Source organism: Peromyscus maniculatus, chromosome 1, assembly GCF_049852395.1.
Source record: "Peromyscus maniculatus bairdii isolate BWxNUB_F1_BW_parent chromosome 1, HU_Pman_BW_mat_3.1, whole genome shotgun sequence".
NCBI lineage: Eukaryota > Metazoa > Chordata > Mammalia > Rodentia > Cricetidae > Peromyscus > Peromyscus maniculatus.
In genome coordinates, this window is record NC_134852.1 from 191,381,958 (window position 1) to 191,406,566 (window position 24,609).

General features: G+C 41.5%; 1 protein-coding gene across 3 annotated transcripts; it reads left to right on the forward strand.

Moving 5' to 3' along the window:
• The first annotated feature begins 227 nt into the window (after positions 1-227).
• LOC143266798 (cytochrome P450 2C11-like) lies at positions 228-22,626 on the forward strand. 3 transcript variants are annotated; one of them, XM_076563012.1, is made up of 10 exons: positions 228-386; positions 1,152-1,465; positions 2,688-2,850; positions 2,997-3,146; positions 6,575-6,735; positions 9,849-10,025; positions 14,675-14,816; positions 16,679-16,866; positions 20,164-20,305; positions 22,094-22,626. In XM_076563012.1, exons 2-10 carry the CDS (start codon positions 1,298-1,300, stop codon positions 22,273-22,275), a joined length of 1,473 nt encoding a protein of 490 aa, XP_076419127.1. In that variant the 5' UTR covers positions 228-386; positions 1,152-1,297; the 3' UTR covers positions 22,276-22,626. The 3 variants fall into 3 exon arrangements, 2 of the variants coding, with proteins under 2 accessions (XP_076419127.1, XP_076419128.1); XM_076563013.1 differs by lacking the exon at positions 1,152-1,465 and having other exon boundaries at positions 273-386; XR_013048348.1 differs by lacking the exon at positions 228-386 and having other exon boundaries at positions 1,163-1,465; positions 14,675-14,775.
• Positions 22,627-24,609: the final 1,983 nt, after the last annotated feature.

Consider the following 24,609-nt stretch of genomic DNA (forward strand, 5'->3'; position numbering starts at 1 on the left):
GCCTGTGTGAAAGCTCTGCATCCTTGCGGTCCAGCTCACTGTGTGGTCCTCAGGGCAGTGGATCTGTATGCTGAAGTCCCTGTTCCTTCCCTCCCAGCAGCACATGCCTGAACTCTGGCTAGCTAACTCTGAAAATCCCGTCTGCTCTGGGTTATTGTGTTTCTTCATCCCAAATGGTAACAAGCCAAATCTCGACGGAAGCAGCTGTTGTTTCTAGACTTCCTGCTGCTGAGGAATGAGGAAGATAATCCAGAGACGTGGCTCTTCTGCAGAGACTGAGCAAGATGGTGGAATAGTCAGCAATCAACACTCTTTCCCCAAGAGCATCATCCTTCTAAACAACTACCCACACAAGAAAACACGGCCACAGGAGCTAAAGAAATCAGGTGAGAGACCACAGCACCTAGGCATAGCATAATAGTAAGAAAAGTCACACAGAAAGAGGGGAGAGTACAGATTTGTGTTATCCTTCTGTAAACCCCAGACAGCACAGCATGGGAGGAAATGAGGATAATGTGCATGCGGCTTTGCCTGGGACCCTCAGTTAGCTGAGAGAGTTTCCCCTCCTGAGGGAATGAAAAGGAGAAACTGTATTATTGATTTAATCTCTAGAGAACAGGAGCCTCATTTTGTCAATGTCAGTGTTGTGTACATCCTGAGTGATGTCCACGAACTGTGCCAATACCGTTCTGTTATCTGGCACTCTCCGAGCAGGGAAAAGAGTATCCTCTGCCAGAAAGGGCCTTGTAGGATATCAAATGGCAAAAGATGTGTGTGTTTACTGAGTTAATTATGTGGCTTAACTGGTGATGAATCAACTCTAGTGTTACTACAGCACACTTAAAGCATGTTTTAAAACAGCTTCATTTTCAAGGCATGTATTGCAATCACTGGGAAACTTGACTGAGTAAACATTATATATAAGTATATGATTTGCCTTCAATGTTTGAACAATCTTTTGACCAAATGATTGACTTCATTATCCTCCAGTTTAGATTGCATGTTGGAATCATCTGTAGTGGAAAAAAAAAAAAAAAAAAAAAAAGAAGAACAGTAAATGGGTCCCACCCTGGGCCAGTTCCGACAGGCTTCCAAGGTGGAAGAGTAGTGAGTAAGAGTGAGGAACAGCTTCCGTTTGTATGTTTCAACAGGCCAGAGTCCACAAAGAAGAAAGATTAGAGAAAACCTCGCTGATTGGTCACTTACACCTCAGAGGCACACGTTGAGTTAGCAGCTAGCATTATAAAAGCTCTGGACTGCAAGCTCACAGGTGTCTCCCTAAGAAGAGAAGGCTGCCATGGAGCCAGTCCTGGTCCTGGTGCTCACTGTCTCCTGTCTGCTTCTCCTCTCACTCTGGAGACAGAGCTCTGGGAGAGGGAAGCTCCCTCCTGGCCCCACTCCTCTCCCATTTATTGGAAACATCCTGCAGATAGATGTGAAGGACATCAGCAAATCTTTAAACAAAGTAAGTGCTTTTCAAGCTCCTCTATTAGATTACAAAAAGGAATTTAATCTCAGCTATTATTTAACTATTTTATTGTAAAGCAACTATTTCCAAAGGTTCTTATATTTAGAGTGCCATTGTCAGGAACAGTGGAATGCTATAATGCATATACATTCTCTCTCTGAGTTTGTGTGTGTGTAGGTGTTTTTGTGTATGGGTGAAGAGGCCAGAGGTTGAAGTCGAGTGTCTTCAATTGTTTCTCCATCTTATTTTTCAAGGCAAAGTAGGTCACTGAACCTAGAGCTCAGTGATTGGCTAGTCTGGCTGACCATCAAGCCTCAAGCCCCAGGATCCTCCAGTCTCTGCCTTTCCAGGGCTGGGATTATTGACCTGAGAACAGCGAGCTTTTTTTTTTTTTGTTTTTTTTTTGTTTTTTTTTTTGTTTTTTTTTTTGTTTTTTGTTTTTTCGAGACAGGGTTTCTCTGTGTAGCTTTGCGCCTTTCCTGGAACTCACTTGGTAGCCCAGGCTGGCCTCGAACTCACAGAGATCCGCCTGGCTCTGCCTCCCAATTGCTGGGATTAAAGGCATGCGCCGCCGCCGCCGCCGCCGCCGCCGCCGCCGCCGCCGCCGCCGCCGCCGCCACCACCCGGCTAAGCGGCTAAGCGAGCTTTTTATGTATATGCTGGGTTCTAGTCCAGTTCTCACGATTGCAGAGCAAACGTTTACAGAACCATCTCCTCAGTCCCAAGGGACGGAAAAAATTGTAGATTTCTAATTCTTAGTCACAGAATGCCCGGAAAAGTGATCTTGAAGCAAGTTCAATAGCAGCTGGATTTTGTCCAGTGTGGACTTTGGCGGCTGACAGCACAGGAAACAGAGATTCACTAAGCAGGGTTCAAATTTGCATTTTTTACTTATGTAATACTGAGATGAATTGGAAATTCTTCGAGCCTCAGTCTCTTTAGCTGTAAAATTAATAAATGTAGTTCAAGGTACTGGTTAGTTGTGATGATCTATATAGGATTTCCCTCATACATTCTTGGCAAATGGGGGACATTCTGCCTGTGACATCTATAACAGGCAGCATGGTTTTTATGTGTGAAATACAGCAACATTTGAACCTGTTTTATAGGAACAAAAAAAAATCAACAGTATAATGACATCAGTAGATCATGTACAATATGTAGGCTACATCCTGATTTTACTTTTGCTGTTATTTGAATTTTTCCCCCAATTTTCCAGCTTTCAAAAGTCTATGGCCCTGTGTTCACCCTGTACATGGGCATGAAGCCCTCTGTGGTGTTGCATGGGTATGAAGCCGTGAAGGAAGCTCTGATAGACCATGGGGAGGAGTTTGCTGGAAGAGGCAGTTTTCCAGTACCTGAAAAAGTAAACAAAGGCCTTGGTAAGTGTGAAGACAATGTGTGCATGCATGAGTTGGGCCTTGGTCATGCAGATGAGGCAGGATGAGCTCTTCTGGGCCATCCAGATAGTTTCATGTGCCAGTTCCTTGTCTGCTTCCTGACTAGTTCTTGTTTCCCATTCTTGTAGGAATCATTTTCAGCAATGGGATGAAATGGAAGGAGATCCGGCGTTTCTCCATCATGACCCTGCGGAATTTTGGCATGGGGAAGAGGAGCATTGAGGACCGTGTTCAAGAGGAAGCACAGTGCCTTGTGGAGGAACTGAGGAAAACCAAAGGTAGGTGTGTGTCACTTTGTGTCACTGACCAGATTGCTCCCTCCTTTAATGATCTCCATGGCAACACTGGGGGGGCAGCCAGATCTTACACTGAGGGAAATGCTTGGCAACTCTATCCAAGTGGGATGGTTTGGTACAGAGCCAAGGAAGATTTTGTAGCCAGCTCAGTGCCTTCCCTGTTTGTAAACAATTTTTGTACATATAGGGTGGGGATAAAAACTCATGAAATTCTGTTTTGCACCAAGCTTTACTTTCAAACAATGCCATGCAGACAGAAGGATTGAATATCACTTTTCAAATTTGGCAATGTTTCCCCACAGCATAGTTGTGGGCTAACTATTCTAGAACATTTCACTAGGAAATGTTTGTGAGAGGATATTACTGAAGTGACCTGCTAACTCCATGGAATGTGAAACCATGCATGCTTTTGTTTGATTGGTCTGGTTGGTAGCATCAGCCTCCCTGACAGACATGTCTGGGGTTCTTCAAAGGCCCATGTCTGCAGTGTTCACAACAATGGTGTCTATACCTGGTTTCTAGTTCCTGGGCATCGTTAATGCTCCCTTTGCACTTGTGACTTGCTTTTCCGTTTGTCACTGTTTAAAGATGTCAGCTGGAGTTACTTAATGTTACTCACTTGGACTTTATTATTTACATATTTTAAGAGTCATCTACATTACAAAAGATAGTTTTAAATTGATTTATTGAACTAAATCTGAATTACTATTAATGCTTAATCTCAACTTCACTAATTATAATTTGGCTCTATTTCAGTTCTTCTTATTATCCTCTATCTTGATTTTTGTACTAGTTGTGAATTTTATTTTCTATATTTTATGAGGCTCTGACATCTTGGGCTGCCCCTCCCAAAGCTAGATAATTGATAACAATAGCAAATACTTTACCCAAAGCATGCTTTTGGCATACAAATCAGCCTATCTATGGCCATTGATCACCTCTTTTAGTAAATTCCCACATACCAAGTCCATCTTCTTGCTGTATATCCAACCAGGGCCAGGTGCGTGAACAGTTAGTGGCCCAGAGATCTTTGCAGCTAGTTAAACTTTTCCATCCTAAGCTCACAAAGTCTGCCTTTCCTGTCCTAGTCATCCCTTTGCATAAAACTCCGGCAAAGGCCTGGCTCTCTGCTTTTCCTTTCCCATCACTGTCCTGGACTGTGGTGGCACCGTGAGTTGCCCATCGTGTCATGTTATGGATGGCCCCTCCTGTGGGAACCGGCCTTGTCCTTTTTTGGAGTCTGTTGAATGGCAACCTGATCTGTGACATTCGCTGTATCTGAATGAAAACAAAATTATGGCTGAATTTTGAAACACCTGGATTTTGAGTTAGAATATTGATGGTCATTGTTACCTACCCTGATATCTTGGCTTCACTCGTCTGTGATGTAGTTGTCATAGTAAATATGATTTTCAGCTTGATTTCCAAATGCCCTTGATATTTACATGTCTCTTCAAAATGAAGTGGAAGGCAAAACTGATCATCAGACTTTCACTGTGAACCTCTCTTGCCCCAAATCTCAAATTAATAATTCCCAATGATTATGTCTTTCTCTCCTAGGCTAAAATAAAATTCTGAGCATTCAGTGTTACAGTGTGTTATAACAGAAAAGGGGAGTGACTTAGGCATAGTTAACTACTGAATAGGCTTCTTCTGTTGAATTCCTCACCACTTGTGCACAGATATCTTTTAAAACTAACAAACAATAATTGTAGGCGTTTATGGAGTCCAGTAAAGAACGTGACACGTGCAAGTGATTTGTAATGATTATGTCTAGTTGCTAGCATCTCATCTTCTTAGACATCAGTTCTTTTTCTTGGGAGAATTAGAACCATTGTCTTCTAGTTCTTTATGAAACATGTAATGAATTGATGTGAACTGCTACTGTGCTGTGGATAACCAGAGTTGATTCCTCCTTTGTAGCTGTATTTGTCTCCTTTTATCTAGCTTCTCTCTTCTTCCTAGACACCCCTTTTCATCTCTAGTGAACACCATTTCACTTTGTTTTTTTGAAAGATCAACTTGTTTTTAAAGTTTCTACTATGAAAGAGAACATGAAGTATTGGTTTTCTGTGTCTGGCTTATTTCGCTTAATATAAAGTCCCCCAAATATGTCTGCTGTAGTACAAAGTATAGTATTTCATTCTTTTTAAAGACAGTAATATTTGATTGTAACTCTACTTGTGGACACTTCTGTTGGTTCCATTTCCTTGATATTGTGAGTAGTATGCATGTTTTTTGGCTTATCATCCTTAACTATAGCTGATGTGCCCTTGTAGACTTTTCACATTAAAATTTATTCATAATTTTATTAGAGCAATTTTGCTGAAAATTGCCCAAAAACATTCCCTCTGAATTAATTTGCTTTTCTGTCAAGTACTTGAATGGAATAAAGTGATGTTCAAATAAAAAACTTTATAGAGACTGGAGAGAAGGCCCTGTAGTTAAGAGCATTGACTATTCTTGCAGAGGACCCACCCAGGTTTGGTTCCCAGCACTCACAGGGTGGTTTACAACCATCTGTAACTCCAGTTCTAGGGGCTCTGGTGCCCCCTTTTTACCTCTAAGGGTACCAGGCATGCACATGCTGCACACACACATACATGCAGGCAAAACACTTAAACACACAAAATAAATAAGTTAAAAAAAAAAAAAGAATTGCAGTCTTCTGTCAATGGCTATGTGACGCAATAGCAAGACCTCCACTAGAGGGCGAGCTTTGCCCAGCAAATGTGATAGTAAACGTTTCCAGAACAGGAAATTTTTGTTACTTTTCAACACTGAAATAAGAAGTAAAGGATATTATTTATCAATTTAATCTTTATGTTTGACCTGTATTTGATTTAAATTAGAAGTGAAATTTAAAAAAATTTAACTTATTTTAGGCAAATAGATCTATCTTTTAATGATGTGTGTTCTTTTTTACTTTAAAAAAAATGGTATTGAGGATAGGACTTAGGGATTTGCATCTGCCTAGAAAGTCCCAACCACTGATTAATATCAAAATCTTTGATTTCATGTTTTATTTTGAGATAGGGCTTCTCTAACGCACCCAGGATCACCTCAAATTCACTGTAGCCCAGGCAGGCTGAAAACTTACGATAGATAGTCCTGCTTCAATTTCCTGAGTAGCTAGGATTACTGGCCTGCATTACCAGGCCAGGGGGGTGTTTGTTTTTATTAATTAAAATATATTATTGTTATGATTATTATTATTATTTGATTGTATGTGGGTGTTTTGTCTGCAGTATGTCTGCACACCAGATAGGGAATTGAGTGCTGAAGTTCTGCCTGAGAGAGAATTTCTAGGAATTTATTCATTTAGGGTTTCTAAAGTTACTTTAATATGATATCAAAGAGCCTTTTATGTACACATATTAACAGTTATTTTTATATCTCCCGTTCTCCAGGCTCACCCTGTGATCCCACCTTCATCCTGGGCTGCGCTCCATGCAATGTCATCTGCTCCATTATTTTCCAGAATCGTTTTGATTATAAAGATCGGGAATTTCTTAACTTGATGGAAAAATTTAATGAAAACTTCAGACTCTTGAGCACCCCATGGATACAGGTGAGGTCAAAAGGCTTCCTTCCTAAGGAGCCATCTGGGCTCTTTCCTTTGAGAAGTCCACAGCATTATAGGGACTGAGCTGTGGCATAAATGTTTCCAGACTGTACATTTTAGAGATGTGATGTGCAGTTCTTTTTTTTTCTAAAAAAACAAAACAAAACAAAATGTATTCTTCAGCTCTGTGTGTACTGTGCATGAGGGTGGGGTGGGTACAGGTGCCTGCAGAGGCCAGAACAGGGTGTTGGATCCCTGGGAGCTGGAGTTATGGGTGCTCGTAAGCTGCTGAATGTAAGTTCTGGGAACCAAATTCCAGTCCTCCAGCATGAGCATGTTCTCTTAACTACTGAGCCATATCTCCAGCTGTTGGGGCTATAGGGTTTTAATTTTTCCTTTGTACCTTTTGTGTTCCATAGGCAAAAAGTATTTGCTTAGTAACATTTCTAAGCTGTTTCTGTGAAGCTTGTGTTCTTTGTCATGCTTGTCCTCCAAAGTCTCTGCCTTCTTTCGTTTCTGACAGAAATTGCTTTACTGTGAGAGTTATAGATGACAAAGAGGTGGAGAAGAGAGATGAAGAAGAGGTGGAAGGGAGAAGGCTGTAGGGCAGAGATACAAAATGAAGAAAGGAAAGAAAGCCAAAGATGTGAAGTGGGAACGAAAAGTAGAAGAGACAGGGAGGAGAAATCTCACTAGACTGGCTCTGTGCCGGGCACTCAGGCCCAGGGCCCAGGACCCAGCAGAAGGAAAAGCTTGGGTTTTTTGGGGGGGTGGGTTTGGTTATTTTTTTTCCAGGGCTTTTTCTAACTTGTGCTTGTCATGGGCATTCTCTGGCATTTTAAATACATCAGTATATGTGGATGATTTTTTTTGTTTGTTTGTTTTGGTTTTTTTTTTGAGACAGGGTTTCTCTGTGTAGCTTTTGGAGCCTGTCCTGGGTCTCACTCTGTAGACCAGGCTGGCCTTGAACTCACAGAGATCTGTCTGCCGCTGCCTCCCGAGTGCTGGGATTAAAGGCGTGCGCCACCACCGCTTGGCATGTGGATGCTTTTGAGTGGCCTGATTTCCCAAAGATACTCTCTCTCCAGCTCTTCTTCCCATGGTCTCCGTGTTCTGCCAGGAGCTTCAATTGCATTCTTTTGCTCCAGGTGGCCCTGTGTTGCCTAGTGGCATTGTAAGCTTTTATGATAGTCTTTATTACAACTTTTCCACCCCGAGGAGTTCTGACTTAGGTGAAACAAAGACAAAGTGCTATACCCAGTCCTTCAGCTTCCCCTACCCTGTTAGGTGAAGACAGAGAAACAGTTCACTCCCCCCAACCCCCACCGCTGCCGACTCCCCTGGAATCAAGAGCCATAGTTCTGTCCACTGGGAACAGGGCTCTTGTTAAGGATGCCACTAAGACAGGGCAGAGGTGACATCAGGGCAAAACAATACTATAATGCTTTCCTATCCCCGCCATTAAATCTCTCAGCTTATCATTGATTTATGTAAACATGACTATTTCCCACAATTATAACAAAGTTGTTTTAGACAGTTTTGATTGTGTGTGTGTGTGTGTGTGTGTGTGTGTGTGTGTTTAGAGGGATGGGCCCTGCCTACCTGCAAAGAGAATGTTTCCACATCACCGTCATCTTGGGATACCATGAATGTCTCAGAAAGACGGCAGAGCACTTTATTCTTCAGAACAGAACAGAAGACAGATGGCTGGACACAGGGTTGCAAGCCAAACCACAACCCACCAAACCAGAGTCCAGGCAGCACTTTGGTACCACCAGAGGCTGTCTAGGGACTTGGTGAAAACCTTCCACCACCCACAGGCTTGTCTGCCAATCAAAAATTAGAGTCATTTTCATCCCATTACTTAACAGTTATTTTCTAATTGAGGATACCAAAGACAGAGAATGGGAGCACAGATTGCTGCCAGGAACCTCTGAGAACTGGGGGTTCTGGACCAAAGACTCAGAGGCCATCTAAAGCTGGATCTCTAGCTGAGGAAGTAATGAGAATCAGGATATTAAGATGATTGGCATTTGGAGTGTATAAAACATAATTCTCGGTTGGACTGTCCTGGTCAATTACATCACCATCTATCAAGCTGGTATCACTCTGTATAGAAGGTAGTTATGTGATTTTATAGCAGTCATTTGACCACTGCTGTGTATAAGTATTTGTCCATAAAATGCAGAGTTGAGTTTCATATCTTTGAGCCGTTCCCAGTTATAAAACATGATTTTATTACTGAGGCCAACTGTTAATGGTAGAAATATCATGGAGTGACTCTGCTCTGTTTCATGTTGACTGAACTTCCTTGACCTCTTAGCTTACTTCATGCAGATAAGACATGGTCTTCCTGTATTTCACAGTTGTAGGTAAAAAAGAGAGAGTGGACATAAAGGTGCTTTGGTAATATAAAAATTATTGACTTGGATGTTGGAGATCTTGTCATATCTGGTCATGCGATCAGTTTAATGGAAACTCTATTAGCACTTCTGTTTATACAATCATATACACTGAAATGTTTCTCCTCAAGTTCACCCTAGTTCTTTTTTTATTATTCTCTTATGTATTACATCCTGACCACAGTTTTCCCTCTCTCCACTCCTCCCAGTCCTTCTCTACTATTTGATCTCTCCCCCAGATCTACTCCTTCTTTGTTTTCCTTCAGAAAAGAACAGGCCTCCCAGGAATATCAACCAAATGGTTTAACCAATTATAATAAGACTAGGCACAAACTCTCATATCAAGGCTGGATGAGGCAATCCAGTAGGAGGAAAGGGTCCCAAGGGCAGGCAAGAGAGTCACAGTCACCTCTACTCCCACTGTTGAGAGTCCCATAAGAATACCAAGCTACACAACCATAACATAGGTGTAGAAGATCTAGCTCAGATCCGTGTAGGCTCTGTGATTGCTGCTTCAGTCTCTGTGAGCCCTTGTGAGCCCTGCCGAGTTGATTCTGTGGCCACATTCTCCTGTGTCCTAGGCCTCAATCCTTCCTCCCCCTCTTATGTGGGGGTTTCTCTAGCTTCACCTGATATTTGGTTTTTGTCACCCTAGTTTTTAACCAGGGTTATGGTACTCATGTCTTTAATTTTAATTAATATTTTTTAATCTTCAAGGTCTGCAATACTTTCCCTGCCATAATTGATTATTTCCCTGGAAGTCATAACCAAGTACTTAGAAATTTTTCCTATGTAAAAAATTATGTTTTGGAGAAAGTAAAAGAACACCAAAAAACACTGGACATGGACAATCCTCGGGACTTCATTGATTGTTTCTTGATCAAAATGGAACAGGTAAAATATTTGTTGGCTTGCATTTTGTGATGTGTTGATTATTTCTGTAATTTTGGGGATGCATAGTTGCTCAGGCAAGATGCACTTGGTAAAAACTTTAGGTACCTGCTGTGTATATGAAACTGGACTAACAACCATGGAGGATTTAAAACTAAATCATTAAATAACTAGAACATGTGGGCACTGCTTTTAGGGACAAACAATCTAGCTGAAAAAAGAGAGCATACCCATCAGGTAAAGCAGAAATACAAACAAGTCAGGCAATAAAAATACCCAGCATTGAAATAAAAGTGGTTGTACTGGAGTGTGTGGGAGGCTGAGGAGAAAGAGCATATGAGAATAAGAAGAAACTTGCTGGGCAGATTTTCTGAGTGACCTGAGGTTTGATACAGATTTTTAGCGAGAAACAGGGGAGAGGATTTCACATGGGCTCAGTGAGGTGATAAGGCAGAGAGATGGGGCAGAGAACCACAGTTGAGTATAGCTGTAAATGATTCTCCCCAGATGAGGATGTGGAAATGTTTTCAAGCACTCTACAAGGCTACAGATTGACAAGGGAATTTTTGATACTGTATATATAAGCCTGAACTAGAGTCTAATGCAGGTAACACTCAGGGTAAATTTCCTGTGAACTCCATAGAATGGTGAGCATTGATACCGAAGAGGAGTATTGAGATTTATCATCTGTATTTTAGCTTGATACATATCTGGATTATAGAAGTGTAGATTCAAAAGTAAATGCAAGGTGTCTGTCTTATATTATCAGAGTCCCATAGGCTTCATTTTAGTTAATGGGATGGATGCTGCAAATAGCAGGAGCTATGTGGGAAACTTCGGCAGAAAGACCTATTCTGTGCCTTGGTAAGTTTAGCCAAGAGGAGAGTATTGATATGCTCAACTAGAATATAGGGTTAGGGAAGGTTAAGGAACCATTGCAGAAACAAGGTGGAAAGATTCTAAAAGCCAGAGATCAGGGAGGATTGGACCAATACAGTGTCTTCAGGACAGGACAGGATCTATGCACTCATGAGCTCACAGCTGCTGTGGCTGCGTACCCCAAATCTGCAAGAGATCACTCCAGTCCCCACCCTTAGCTGAGGACCTATTGACAATTGATGGCTTCTGGGGGAAGGAGGAATTTGTTTCTTTTAAGGATGTGGTCCCTGGTAAGTCCGCCATGTGCTCATGTGTATGTGGGCAGCACAAATGGTACTCCATGGGTTATTAGAAAACAAACAAACAAACAATAAAAAGAAGACACGAAGTTGAGAGATGGGAGGCAGATCTGGGAGGAACTAGGAGGAGCAGAGAGGGTAAATAAGATCAAAGCACATTGTATGACTGAATAAAATTCTCAAAGAATTAATAAAGTATCACATATATAAAAGAATAATGGTAGGAGCAGTTCAAAAACTGGGTGAGAAGCATAATATAGATATAATAAAAGCATGTGTAAGTGCAAACATACTCCTTGAGCTGAGGTGAGGCAAAGAGCAGAAAAATCTAAAGAATTGGGAGAAATTGGGGGTGGGAAGACACAAATTACTTTTGATCTGTGCCTTGTCTGCTGGTAGGGGAGAACTATTATCACCACAGAGATGGGCTTCCATATTGCTGTGAAGACTGCCCACTTAGCTGGATTAGGCTGGACTCCAAGGTCTCTGTTACTCACTCACCAGTGGCCTTTGCCTCAGTGCTGTATTTATAAAGCGTGTTGCTCCTTGGACTTTAATGAAGTATCAGAACCTAGCTGTTCATTGGCTATGGCTTAGTACCATCTGTGTGTAATTTTGTGAGTGTGCAGGTATATGTGTATGTACAGATGTGTGCATGTGTGTAGTTTAGAAGCCAGCCTCAGGCATTGCTCCTCATCATTGGTTACTCTGTCAGTTTTCAGCCTGAAGAAATCAGGCCATGCTTCCCGCAGCCCTGGGAACTCATGGTCCCCTCTCTGCAACATAAACATACACACCTCAAGAAAGATTTCTGATCCTGCCAAGTACCTGGCTCCAGGCATGGACTCATGTAGACTAAATCAGACTGAACCATGTGTAGAAATTCCTGCCAGTCCCTCCAGATTTATAAAAATCAGAATATTTAGTTTGTTCTGGAGTTTCTGAAAACTCTCCTTCTCTCCGTTTGGGCCCTGTCATATTGTCATGAACATGTCTGTCGGGCAATCTGACAGGATCCTGGAGGGAGAAAGAAACATGATATCTTCCATTTTTATTAGTTCTTTGAGAGTTTCATATATGCTTTGACCTTTCTTCCATTTCCTGTGTATTTATTTCATTAATTGATTACTTATTATGAAGCTTCTTCCCAGCTTTGAAGGGGGCCACTTTCCTTCTAAGGCCCTGCCACGCTGCCTCTGAAATGAAACACTGTCTCTTCCAATGGTCTCCAACCTCAGGATCTGAATGATCATGGCTTCTGTTCTCACAAGGCCTTCTCAGTAAAGCTTACTTATGAATGGCCATTTATCAGCTCCTTTCCCCAAACTGACATCCTGATTGCTTTTTTTCCCCTCCACCATAATATTCTTATTATTTGGAATTTCATACAATGCACCCAGATCACACTTGCTTCCCATTTCTCCCAGGTCCATCCTCCTACCCTGTGCCTCTCCATCAGAAACAAACAAACAAACAAACAAAAAATCCACTAAGTCCAGTTGTGTTGCTCATAGATTCATTGGAGCATGGTTAAACTCCCAGGGGCCAGACCCTGAGTCCTCCCTGCCCCACCAGAAGGCTGGGGAGGTGGAAGGTTGTCACAGAAGCCTTCAACGTCTCTTATTCTCCGTTGTGAGTCTGCAGTCATTGATGCTACTGTGAAAGAAGCTTCCTTGCCCATAGCAGCAGGCAACAGCATGGATTGTGGACATCAACATGGTTTACGATGGCTGCTTGGATCACAGATATCAATATGGTCTCTGGGGGCAGCATGGACCACAGAAGTCTTTTGAGGAAACTTAATCCAGAAAATGAATCGTTCTTCATCTTGGATAGCGTGTGCTCAGCGTCAGGGTAGTTGTGTGGTTGGGCAGTGTGTCTTAGGGCAGGACCCGACCAACCTTCAGGCCCCTGCACATCACCCTGTGCTTGGTGCCCGAAGCCCCACAGGCACCTGGGGTTTGCAGCTGTGGTCCCCCAAGTCAGGCAAGCAGCATGGCAGTGATGGGGTGAAGTGAGCCAGGTGGTGGTCTGGTGTGGTGGCTCAAGACTCCTGGTGGCCCTACTCGGCAACATGATGTTCCTTTGTTCTTCAAGGCTGCTCTCCCATACCTGTCTCTAGTTCTGTCATTTTTTTTTCCAGTTCCATGAAACCACTTTTTAAAAGTATCTTCCCATAAGACCTGGCATTTTTCAGTTGTTCTGGAGATCCTGCTCACTCAGCAGGCTCGTCCTCTACCTCCTGTCTCCACGAAGTCTCCATGGGTCTCTCAGACTCCTTGGAGTGGCCCGACAGCCCATCTTCTCCCAATCTCTCTGGCAGACATTCTGATTTCTAACAGTACTGTTAGGTTTACACATTTCAGAGTTCATAATGAGGAAGTCAATATTGTATCTAATTAAATTCTTTAACAGAATTAGTTACTATGTTTTTGTGAAAAAGTATTTTCTTTGTTATAGCTCGGATCTTAAATGTCTATCAAAGAGCTATGTGCTAAAGACCTGCTTCCCAGCTGACTATGCTTTTGGGAGGTGATAGAACCTTTTAAAGGTGGTTCTCAACCTCCTAACGCTGCGACCCTTTAATACAGTTCCTCATGTTGCAGTGACCCCCAACCATAAAATTATTTTTATTGCTACTTCATAACTGTAAACATGCTACTGTTATGAATCTTTTTAGAATTTTATTTATTTTATTTTATGTCCATTAGTGTTTTGCCATGGGTGTCAGGTCCCCTGGAACTGGAGTTATAGACTCCAGTACGGGAATTGAACCCAGGTCCTCTGGAAGAGCGGTCAGTGCCCTTAACCACTGAGCCATTTCTCCAGCCCCACTGTTATGAATTTTAATGTAAATATTTTTGGAGATAGAGGTTTGCCAAAGGAGTCATGATACAGGATGAGAACCATTGCTTTCAGAGTTGAAGCCTAGATGGAGGAAGTTATGTCATCGAACTGTTTCTTCAGTACGATACCCTTTGTCTCTTTCCTCTCTTTGCTTCCTAGCTATGAAAGGTGAGCAGTTCTGCTCTGCTGCCTTTCTTTCTGCTATAATTTTCTGTCTCCCATATATATATATATCTGTCTCCTATGTGTGTGTGTGTGTGTGTGTGTGTGTGTGTGTGTGTGTGTTTGGGCACAGTATAGTATCTTGATCCATATACATCCATACACACATATATACATATAACAAAATCATCAAGTCAGGCCAATTGATATATTCATTATCTCACGTAAATATCATTTCTTTGTGATGAGAACATTGATAATCCACAATTTAAACAATTTTGAGGAATGGGAAATAAAGTATGGGTTAACTAATAACATTTTCTGCTATCCTGTTTAGGTATTGTAGTTTTAGTATTAGACTTGCCATTGTTTGTTTCTTATCTTTAAGAACAATCTGAGTTAATTTTGATTCACTGTAATTAATTGTATGCCAGCAAACCAAAATAATATCCACATAAATCCTAGGAAAAGCACAATCCGAAGTCTGAGTTTACCATGGAAAGCTTGGTGGCCACTGTCACTGACATGTTTGGAGCTGGAACAGAAACAACAAGTACCACTCTGAGGTATGGACTCCTGCTGCTGCTGAAGCATGTGGACATCACAGGTATGAGGAGCCGGAGAAACTCAACAGAGATGCTGGAAAGACATGACCCATGTCCTTCCCTGGGTCTCTTAGAGAAACCCCATTACTGAAATTGCTCTGTTGCTAGCTGTAACATGTACAAATGAGGAAGAAACAAGAATGAGACAAGTTTCCACAATAGAAAAGAGTGACTGAGAGAAAGAAGACAGGGTGAACAGCAGCAGAAGCACCCAGCTCTGATTCTAGTGACCTTACTCTGATAAGGTGTTTGCATTTGATGGGAGGTGTCTAGAGCAAGGCACACGTGTCCCCAACTGGTGTAGGTTGGTACATTGGTTTCCTAAAGGACAGAGGGACATGCATGTGTCATAGTGTATTTTCTCTCAATGTAACAAATAATGGAGACTAGATATTGTGCAGAGAAAATTACATTTAGCTCACAGTTCTGGAGGCTGGGGAGTGTCACATTGACATCTGCTAGGATCTGTTGAGCACCCCTGTTGGATGGGATCCTATCAGCCCCAGCACACGTGAGTGTGGTGAGTGACATGAGTGGAAGAAAGATTCAGGGGCGGAGCCAGGATTTCTTGTAACAACGTAACAACTCTTCCCATTCTGGTTTCAGGATGGACAGGAGGTGATGTGAGTATGAGGAGTCTTAGAGGAGAGACATGGCTGACAATTGGATGAAGCCTAATCATTAAAAATTATTTCTAGGGTTTGAAGCATACTTGAGCATTTGTAATAATTCTTAGTTAGCCTCCAATATTAGGAATTTAAGTAGGCTCTTTCATGTCCAAGAATGTGTAAAACATGTAACACAGCCACAGCTCCCTTACCTGTGAGAAATATTCATGAAGTCTCATGGATACAAGGATGGGTATAGATAAGATAAAAATTCTAAGTGTACTGCAGGAGAGAGAAGTGTGTGTGTGTGTGTGTGTGTGTGTGTGTGTGTGTGTGTGTGTGACACACAGAGAGAGAGACAGAGACAGAGAGAGTCAGAGAAGAGACAGAGAGACAGAAAGATAGAAAGAAGCAGAGAGACAGAGTGTGTTTGGGGATGCTGTCTATTTTGTATGATGTGGTGATAAATATATGATTGTAAATAGTGCAGTAAAATAATAGAAATGCCCGTTATCTCTGAATGTGAACATAAATTTCCCAAGATACTTAAAGAATGTTTTGAATGGCTGGAAAGATGGCTCAGAGGTTAAGAGCACTGGCTGTTCTTCCAGAGGTCCTGAGTTCAATTCCTAGCAACTACATAATGGCTCACAACCATCTATAATGAGATCTGGTACCATCTTATGGCATTCAGGCATACATGCAGGCAGAACTCTGAATACATAATAAATAAATAAATCTTTAAGAAAAAAAAGAATGTTTTGAAGTGAGTGCCTTTGGCATATGAGGAAAATACAGAGAATGATTGGGAATTTACAGATAAGCAAGGACACATGCACACACACACACACACACACACACACACACACACACACACACACCACGCACTCATCTGCCAGGAGAATTCAATTACTACCATATGTTAATTTGATATGACACTAATTCTTATTTTCTTGTTTTTGTCCTTACAGGGGTAGGAATTTCTTAGTTCATATGTGTAAGATATCTGTATAGTAAAGCATTTAACCATTCTTATGTGCACTGATTATCCTGTATGATAATATGTAGAAGTATATCTTCTTAGTGAATGCCTGGGTTTTGGGTAGCTATATTTTCCCATGGCATTACAAGTCTAGACGTGCTTAGGGCCTGTGATGTTGTTGAGATGACTTCACCCTGCCCCATGTAGCACTGACTTGCTGTGGCAGTTGCGCCACTTTCCTCCCATTACATCATTTCCCACTTTGTCTTTCTAGCCAAAGTCCAGGAAGAGATCGAACGCGTGGTTGGCAGGAACAGGAGCCCCTGCATGCAGGACAGGAGCCACATGCCCTACACAGATGCTGTAGTGCATGAGATCCAGAGGTACATTGACCTCATCCCCATGAACCTGCCTCATGCAGTGACCTGTGACGTTAAATTCAGAAACTACTTCATCCCCAAAGTAAGCTTGTTTCTCTCACTCTGCCACTTAGAGTTGATGAAGCTCCCAAATTCACATATTGGTTCCTACTAGAGTTGCAAATATGTAAGAGAATATTTAAAGTAGTAATATGCAAAAGTGTTTTAAAAAGAAAAGCATAGCTCTTAAATATCATAAACTTAGAAACATGGAGTTTCCAAACTTTTATGAAACATTACTAGCTTGATTTTTGTTGCTGTGATAAGCACCATGTCTAAAGGCAACTCAGAGAGGAAAGGGTTTATTTAATCTTATAGGTCATAGTCCATCACTGAGGAAAGTCAGGTCAGGAACACTAGCAGGGCAGTCACTCTGGCAGGGCAGGGACTTGAAGTAGAGGTGATGGTGGAATGTTGCTTACTGGCATGCTCTCCCTGGCTGTTGTCCAGAAACCTTTATTATACAACCCAGGTTCACTTTTCTGGCACCACTCATAGTGGGCTGGGCCATTTCATGTCAATCATCAATCAAGACAGTGCCCCACAGACATATCCATAGGCCAATCTAGTCAAGGCAATTCTTCAGCTGAAGTTCCCTCTTATGACTCTGGGCTATGTCAAATTGATAGCTGAAGTAACTAGGAGACTATCTATACTCAGTTAGCACTTAAAAGGATATATGAGTGTGTTCTTATATATCATGTGCATATGAAGTATAAAGATATGTTTAGAACTATATTTTAGTCTATTAAATCTATCATACTTAACACCTAAATATTTTGATGTGTATCTCCCAAGACTGAAGACTTTCTGCTACAAATTAATAAGCACCCTCACACTAAAGAAATTATCAATATACTAATATTATTCTTCACACAGTTTAAGATTACATCTTCTAGTTATTCCAAGCTATCTCTTATAGATTTAGGGGGAGAACTTTTCATAGTGCAATAAAGGAACAAATCTACAATATGGTTCTCCAAAATTGAGAGCATTTCCTTTAAATAATTTCTTGATACAATTGTTTTGAAGAGTCAAAGCCACTTGACCTGTGAAATGTTCCTCTGTATGATTTTGTGTGGAGGTTTTCTTGGAGATTAGGGTTCAATTGTGTGTTTTGAACAAAGACATTTAAAAGATGATGCTCAGTCGATGGCCTGCTTCATCAGACTGTGGCCTGGATATACTGTGGTCTCATTGTAGATGATGCTAAGAATCATTTTTTCCTACAGAGTGTTTTTTCAGGTCCTCTATTAATGAGGTTCTGTATTCTGCATTAAAACAAAACAAAACAAAACTCTACAGGATGGGATTTAATTTTTGAATATCCTATTTTCCAAATAATTTATCGATAGTTTTAACATTAATTTACAATCCCTGTCTGAGCATTCTATTTTCTAAATAATTTGCCAACAGTTTATAAAATTAATTGGTAATTTTAAAGATAAACATAATCTTTGACTGTCTGTAATGCAGCCTGACCACACTTGACCTCTCCTTCCTGTCTTCTCCCTCTCTGACTTTCACGAAACCTCTTCATTACATCAATACCTCTCTCCCTCCCACACCTACTGGGTTAATGAGGGCATCAGCATTTCATGGGTGTGGAACTATCCTTTGGAACATGGAGGACTTATCAGTGGCCACACCACTTTTAGTATAACTAATTGATAATCCTTGCCTGAATTGATAATCCTGAATTGTGAGATGATGGAGATTCTCATTTCTTATCTCTCTTGTACTTTCAAGGTACGGTTCATCTATGATGATATGGTTCCCACATTTTTGAATGATAAGCACATAATATATCCCAATGAAAAGTGCTCAATAATTGAAAGTATACCTGTTGGTAGTATATTTAAAGTTATCATTAATTAGACCAGATGTCCATTTAACAAAAGCTTAAGCAAGGGATTATAAATTCTCCTTACTTTTCAAGAATGAACACAGACTTCCACCTAAAACTATAGCTAATATGAATTGAGTGAGAATAGAAGTGATAAATATGGCAGTGGTGAGGGCAGACACCAGTGTCCAACCTTGGTAATAGCTAGAGTGGGTTCATAAGTTTTTGTACCAAAATCTCAAGTAATCAGTCTTTCAATTGCTAATGGAGATCACAGTAGCAAAGCTGTTGCTACTAGTATTAAATTCATCTCATCAATTTTGTGTCTTCTTTAACAAAAAAAAAAACCAACAAGCCGGGTGGTGGTGGCGTACGCCTTTAATCCCAGCACTTGGGAGGCAGAGCCAGGTGATCCAGGAAAGGCGCAAAGCTATGCAGAGAAACCCTGTCTCGAAAAACAACAACAACAACAACAACAACAACAACAACAACAACAAAACCCAACAACAGCATTGAGCCCACTTTGTGCTACTCATACAATCATGGATTGTGTAGCCATTGGCTACACAAGTGTAATTGACCTACCAGAGGTTACACCCTTAAAGAAAACTGACTCCTCAACTCCCAACAGAGCAGCTTTGTTTGCAGTAGATGAATGGTGGTGAACACAGAGACCTACAACTTGATCAAGATACATAGAATATGAGATCTCAGAAAGCTCAGCCATAAATGGGGTGTCTATGTCACACCTCTTCCTTTCAAGGCTAAAGGATCATTGTGGAAGATCAGTCAGAAAGATTGTAAGAACCCGAGGTAGTAGATAATGTGGAGGCCCACAGAGCTTTCCTAGTGAGATCTGAGATTGCTTTACCCAGCAGGGCTCATAAGGGAATGGCTTGACCATGTGTATGGTTACCAGGTGTTTGGAAGGGTTTGTACTTGGGCTGTGCGGTATACTTTGATCTAGCAAGGGGGAGGTCTTTTGCCCTGCCCCTTGGCATTGTTATAAAAAGCCCTTTTGTAGAGACAGAAAGGGCCGGTGGATCTTGATCCAGGTCCTCTCAAAGCTATCCTGTGTGTCTGTCTGTCTCATCTCTGATATCTTTCTATCTACAAATTCCTTATGCCTTTCTTTTTCTCATAGGAACTCTGTAAAAGGTGGGAGCAGGCCTCCCACAAGATAATTACAAAGAAACTGTGTTTTCTGGACATAGGTAGGCAGGTTACACATATGAACTCATAGGTGTAACCTATGAACTCACAGCAGTTGTGACAGCATGCATGAGACCTGTACAAGCTTAAACCAGAACATGAAGAACCCCCCTAGCTGAGAAGCTAGTATCAAGTCCTCTCTTTTTTTCCTTCGTCTGTGTATAAATGTCACTGCTCTGCTTTGGACCCAGTGTCTTCATCCATAAGTCAAACAGATTAGTCTAGGTGAGTTCCTTCATTTCTTCCCTTTCAACTTCCATTAAGTCTGTTGGCTGTTTTCAGGGTACCACTGTAATAACATCACTGACATCCATGCTGCATGATGACAAAGAATTTCCTAATGCAGAGAAGTTTGACCCTGGCCACTTTCTGGATAAGAGTGGAAACTTCAAGAAGAGTGACTACTTTGTGCCCTTCTCAACAGGTAACAGAAATTCATTTCCATTTGTACTTTGGAGGACATAATAGAATTTTAGGATCAGGTGTAATGTGACTTTGCTGGGACTGGTAGAATTGCTCTTTGTATGTTATGAAGAGTATCACTTTAAGAACTGTGTATTTTTTATGCATGTAATAATTCTTCTTCATTGGACCACATCAGCAAGCATTACAGACTCTAGCACAGTTTTTTCAAGTTAAGAAAGCAGAGTATATTTATTGATTGAACTTGGGCACTGGATATAACCCCCAGCTTCCCAGGAGCTTCGCTTGGGAGCTGATATCATTTAGACTTTTCCTCATCTGCCACAAGAGAGGTATCTAAGTCCACGTGTTGAGTATCTCCTCTGTGGCATCCTTCACTCTGGGAATGCAAGTGCCCTAGAGAACAGAGCATGCTCATGCTCTGAAAGAGACTCACTCCTGAGTTGGGGAAGCAGGTGAGTCAACAAGGCATTGTAACCTAGTTGGATTAGTGCTGTGAGAGAGGGAGTCAGGGAGCAAGTTACTCAGATCTTGCTCTTTCACACCCAAACAGGATTACTTCAAAAGGTCAGAGGGAAGTTGGCTGGCTCACAGGGAGCAGGGAAGTAAGAAAAGAAGAGGAGGCAGGGTACTGTACAGAGGAAATGAAGTACAGGAGGGGAGATTTTCGGTAGATGCAGGAAGTCAGAACCTGCCAAGTAAATGCAGGTCGAGGAAGTCCTTGGGTATGTGGAAGGACACTCTGTGTGATTCCAGAGCTCCTAGAGTTTCCTTTACTTAGGATTCTCCACCTTGATGTTCAGTTTCAATGTTCCATTGTGTGTGCTGAGTCTCTGAGCATGGATTCAATTTTACCTTTTACTGGAGGGTTTGATTCTTATGTTGGTCCTGAAAGTGTGCAAATTGAGATGTGTATACAGAGCCCTCCCCCCTTTTTTTAAGGAATTCATTTTGGCAGGGAGGCAAGATAAGAAAGCATAGCATTCAAGCAATCCCTGCTAAGTAGAATTATGCATATGATGAGGAAACCCACAGAAGCTAAGATCCTATTGAGACACAAGGATCATAAAGAGGCATAGCACGAATCTTAAAAGGTCTTATTAATAAAATCAAACCTGAGCCAGGTATTGGGGTGAATGCTGGAAGACCAGAGAAGCAGAACAAGCCACAGCTTCCTCACCTCGCAAATTCCTCAGCTGATCCTGTTTCCTCAGACTGGAAGCCTCTGAGTCCTCATCCAAATGAATTTCAGCTGAACTGCTGCTAAAAGCCTAAAAGCTTAACCAGGCTCTAGTTCCTGGTCTTCAAGCCTTATATACCTTTCTGCTTCCTGCCATTACTTCCTGGGTGGGATTAAAGGCGTGAGTCACCATGCCTGGCTGTTTCCAGTGTGGCTTTGAACTCACAGAGATCCAGAGGGATTTCTGCCTCTGGAATGCTAGGATTAAAGGCGTGTGCTACCACTGCCTAACCTCTATGTTTAATATTATGGCTGTTCTGTTCTCTGACCTCCAGATAAGTTTATTGGGGTGCACAATATATCAACCACAAAGAGGGAAGGTCATAGCTCTTGAGGGAAGCATCAGAGCACTGCTTCGTCAAATGGGGCAGCTTGAAGTTTTCAACTTCATGGTGTCAGAGATTGGTGAAGGGAGCTGTGTCTAGAGCTGAAAATGTGATGTGTGCCTTCTAGACTCATGCCTAACAACTCATGGCTATTTACTACATGCTTTGCATGACAATTCACAGCACAGTAGTTCAGGGACAACTTTGTGTTTGCTACCCTCAGGAAAGCGGATGTGTGCAGGAGAAGGCCTGGCTCGGATGGAGCTGTTTCTGTTCTTCACCACCATTTTACAGAACTTTAGCCTGAAGCCTCTGGTTGATGTAAAGGACATTGATACCACACCAGTTACCAGTGGATTTGGCCATACACCCCCTTTGTACCAGGCTCGTTTTATTCCCGTGTAAAGGGCAGACTCTATACTCCCAGTCTGCATCTTCTCTTCTTTGAGGGTATTGTTCATTTCATTCCTGGTACTGTGGTTGCTTTCTCTCACATTTCCCCATTCCCTTGAGATCCAGTGAATAGCAAACCTCATTAAACAGAGTTCTCTGAGTCAGTACATAGTTCAACCCTTTTGTCCCCTGTATTTCATGACACTCCCATGCAATACTTATGTAGTAAGTGCTAATACTTATGTGATTCAGTTACTACTAATACTGTGTTTTTACTGTAAAACAGCAAAATCTTTAGAATAAGACAATTCAGAGCCATCTGCCCTCTGCATATGCTGAATAAAATCTAATTTTTGGGACATTTCTCAGACTCTCTTTCTTATGGGCATAATGCAAGGAAGAAGTAAAGAAAACAAGTCTCCAGAGGCCATATTTGCTCTCAAAAAGATTTATACATAAAGGGACCAAGAAGAATAGGGGAGAAATGCTTTATTGACTGTTACTGGACATTTGGACTTGGACAAGAGAAGCTGTATCCAAGAACAGTGTTAGGTATTGGGAATAATTCAGAGTATCAGTCATAGTGAGAGTGGTTATTAGTTATTAGAGTTAATGTCCCTGCTTTGGTGTTTACTGTGAACACAAAGTAGGGATAGTGAATATTGTTTTTGCTTTCTGTTTCAAACTTAAGAGTTAAACAGTAATTAATGTGTCTGTCTTGTCAATTCAAAGTTCTACATGTTTGACTAAGGAGATGGTTCAATTGATAAAGTGTGTTCTGTGGAAGCAGGAGGAATCAAATTTGATACCCACAACCTGTGTTAAAAAGGCAGGGCTTGCTTCTCTGGAGCTGTGGGTTGTAGTCTGGTTATCTTTTGCTTTGCATCTAGTATTCACTTATGAGTGAGTACATACCATGTTTGTCCTTCTGAGTCTGGTTTACCTCACTCAGGAGGATATATTCTAGTTCAATCCATTTGTCTGCAAATTTCATGATGTCATTTTTTTTTTTTTACTGCTGAGTAGTACTCCATTGTGTATATGTACCACATTTTCTTTATCTTTTCTTCAGTTGAGGGGCAACTAGCTTGTTTCCAGGTTCTGGCTATTACAAATAATGCTGTTATGAAAATAGCTGAGCAAGTATCCTTGTGGTATGATTGAGCATTTCTTGGGTATATGCCCAAGAGTGGTATAGCTGGGTCATGAGGTAGATTGATTCCCAATTTTCTGAGAAACTGCCATACTGATTTCCAAAATGACTGTCCAAGTTTGCAGTCCCTTCAACATGGAGGAATGTTCTCCTTGCTCCACACTGTCTCCAACATAAGCTATCATCAGTGTTTTTGATCGTAGCCATTCTGACAGGTGTAACATGGTATCTCAGAGTCGTTTTGATTGACATTTCCCTGATGACTAAGGATGTTGAGCAATTCCTTAAATGTCTTTCAGCCATTAGAGATTCTTTGTTGAGAATTCTCTGTTTATCTCTTGTTGGAGCCCACCAGATTTCCTAGTGGTTGTTTCCAGCAGGACTGCATAAGAGGTTGATTGGACCATGGGCCTGGGACCAAGTGACTGTAAGTAGCAAGGGGGAGGTCTTTTACTCCACCCCTTGGCATTATTATAAATAGACCTTTGGAATAAAGTTCTGAGCTAGTGGATAAGGATCCAGGCCCACCCGAGTCTATCCTGTGTTTTCTCTCCACTCTCTATTTCTAACTAACTCTTATTCCTCATTCCTCAAGAGTTCCTGGGTAAATAAACGTGGGGACTGGTCTGCCACAAATGGTGCCACGAACAGGGACCAGGGACTTGGCGAAACAATTGTAGGGGGTGTTGTGAGTATAGGCATGCTGATAAGGAATTGAAAAATGAAGGCAACGGTATTTTATTCTCAGGTGTATAGGTAGGCAGTGAAATGCCACAAGGCTGCAGCATTAGAATTCTCTCTATAGATCTCTCTCTCTCTCCTCTCTCTCTTTTCTATCTACAAAAAATAAGGAAGGTAGAATGTAGCAATATAGTGCAGGAAAAATTTAGAAGTGTAAGGTAGTATACAAAAAGAATTTACTTACAGAATGTAGGTTTGAATAGGTCATAGATTTAGTATAAAGTGAGTCAGAGAAATGTAGGTTCAGAATATATGGGCCTTAGATTTAAGGAGATGGTGAAAAAAATAATTTAGGGTAGGTTTTCCCAACCTGGGACTCAGAAAGCAATGTCCATCGCGGACTGTGGACTTGGCAGTTCCAGAAAGCCGCCAATAACAACAAGAAACAGTTCCAGAGACTGCCAGCTTCAGAAAATAGCAGCCAGAGGGTCTCCGAAGCTGAAACCCTCAAG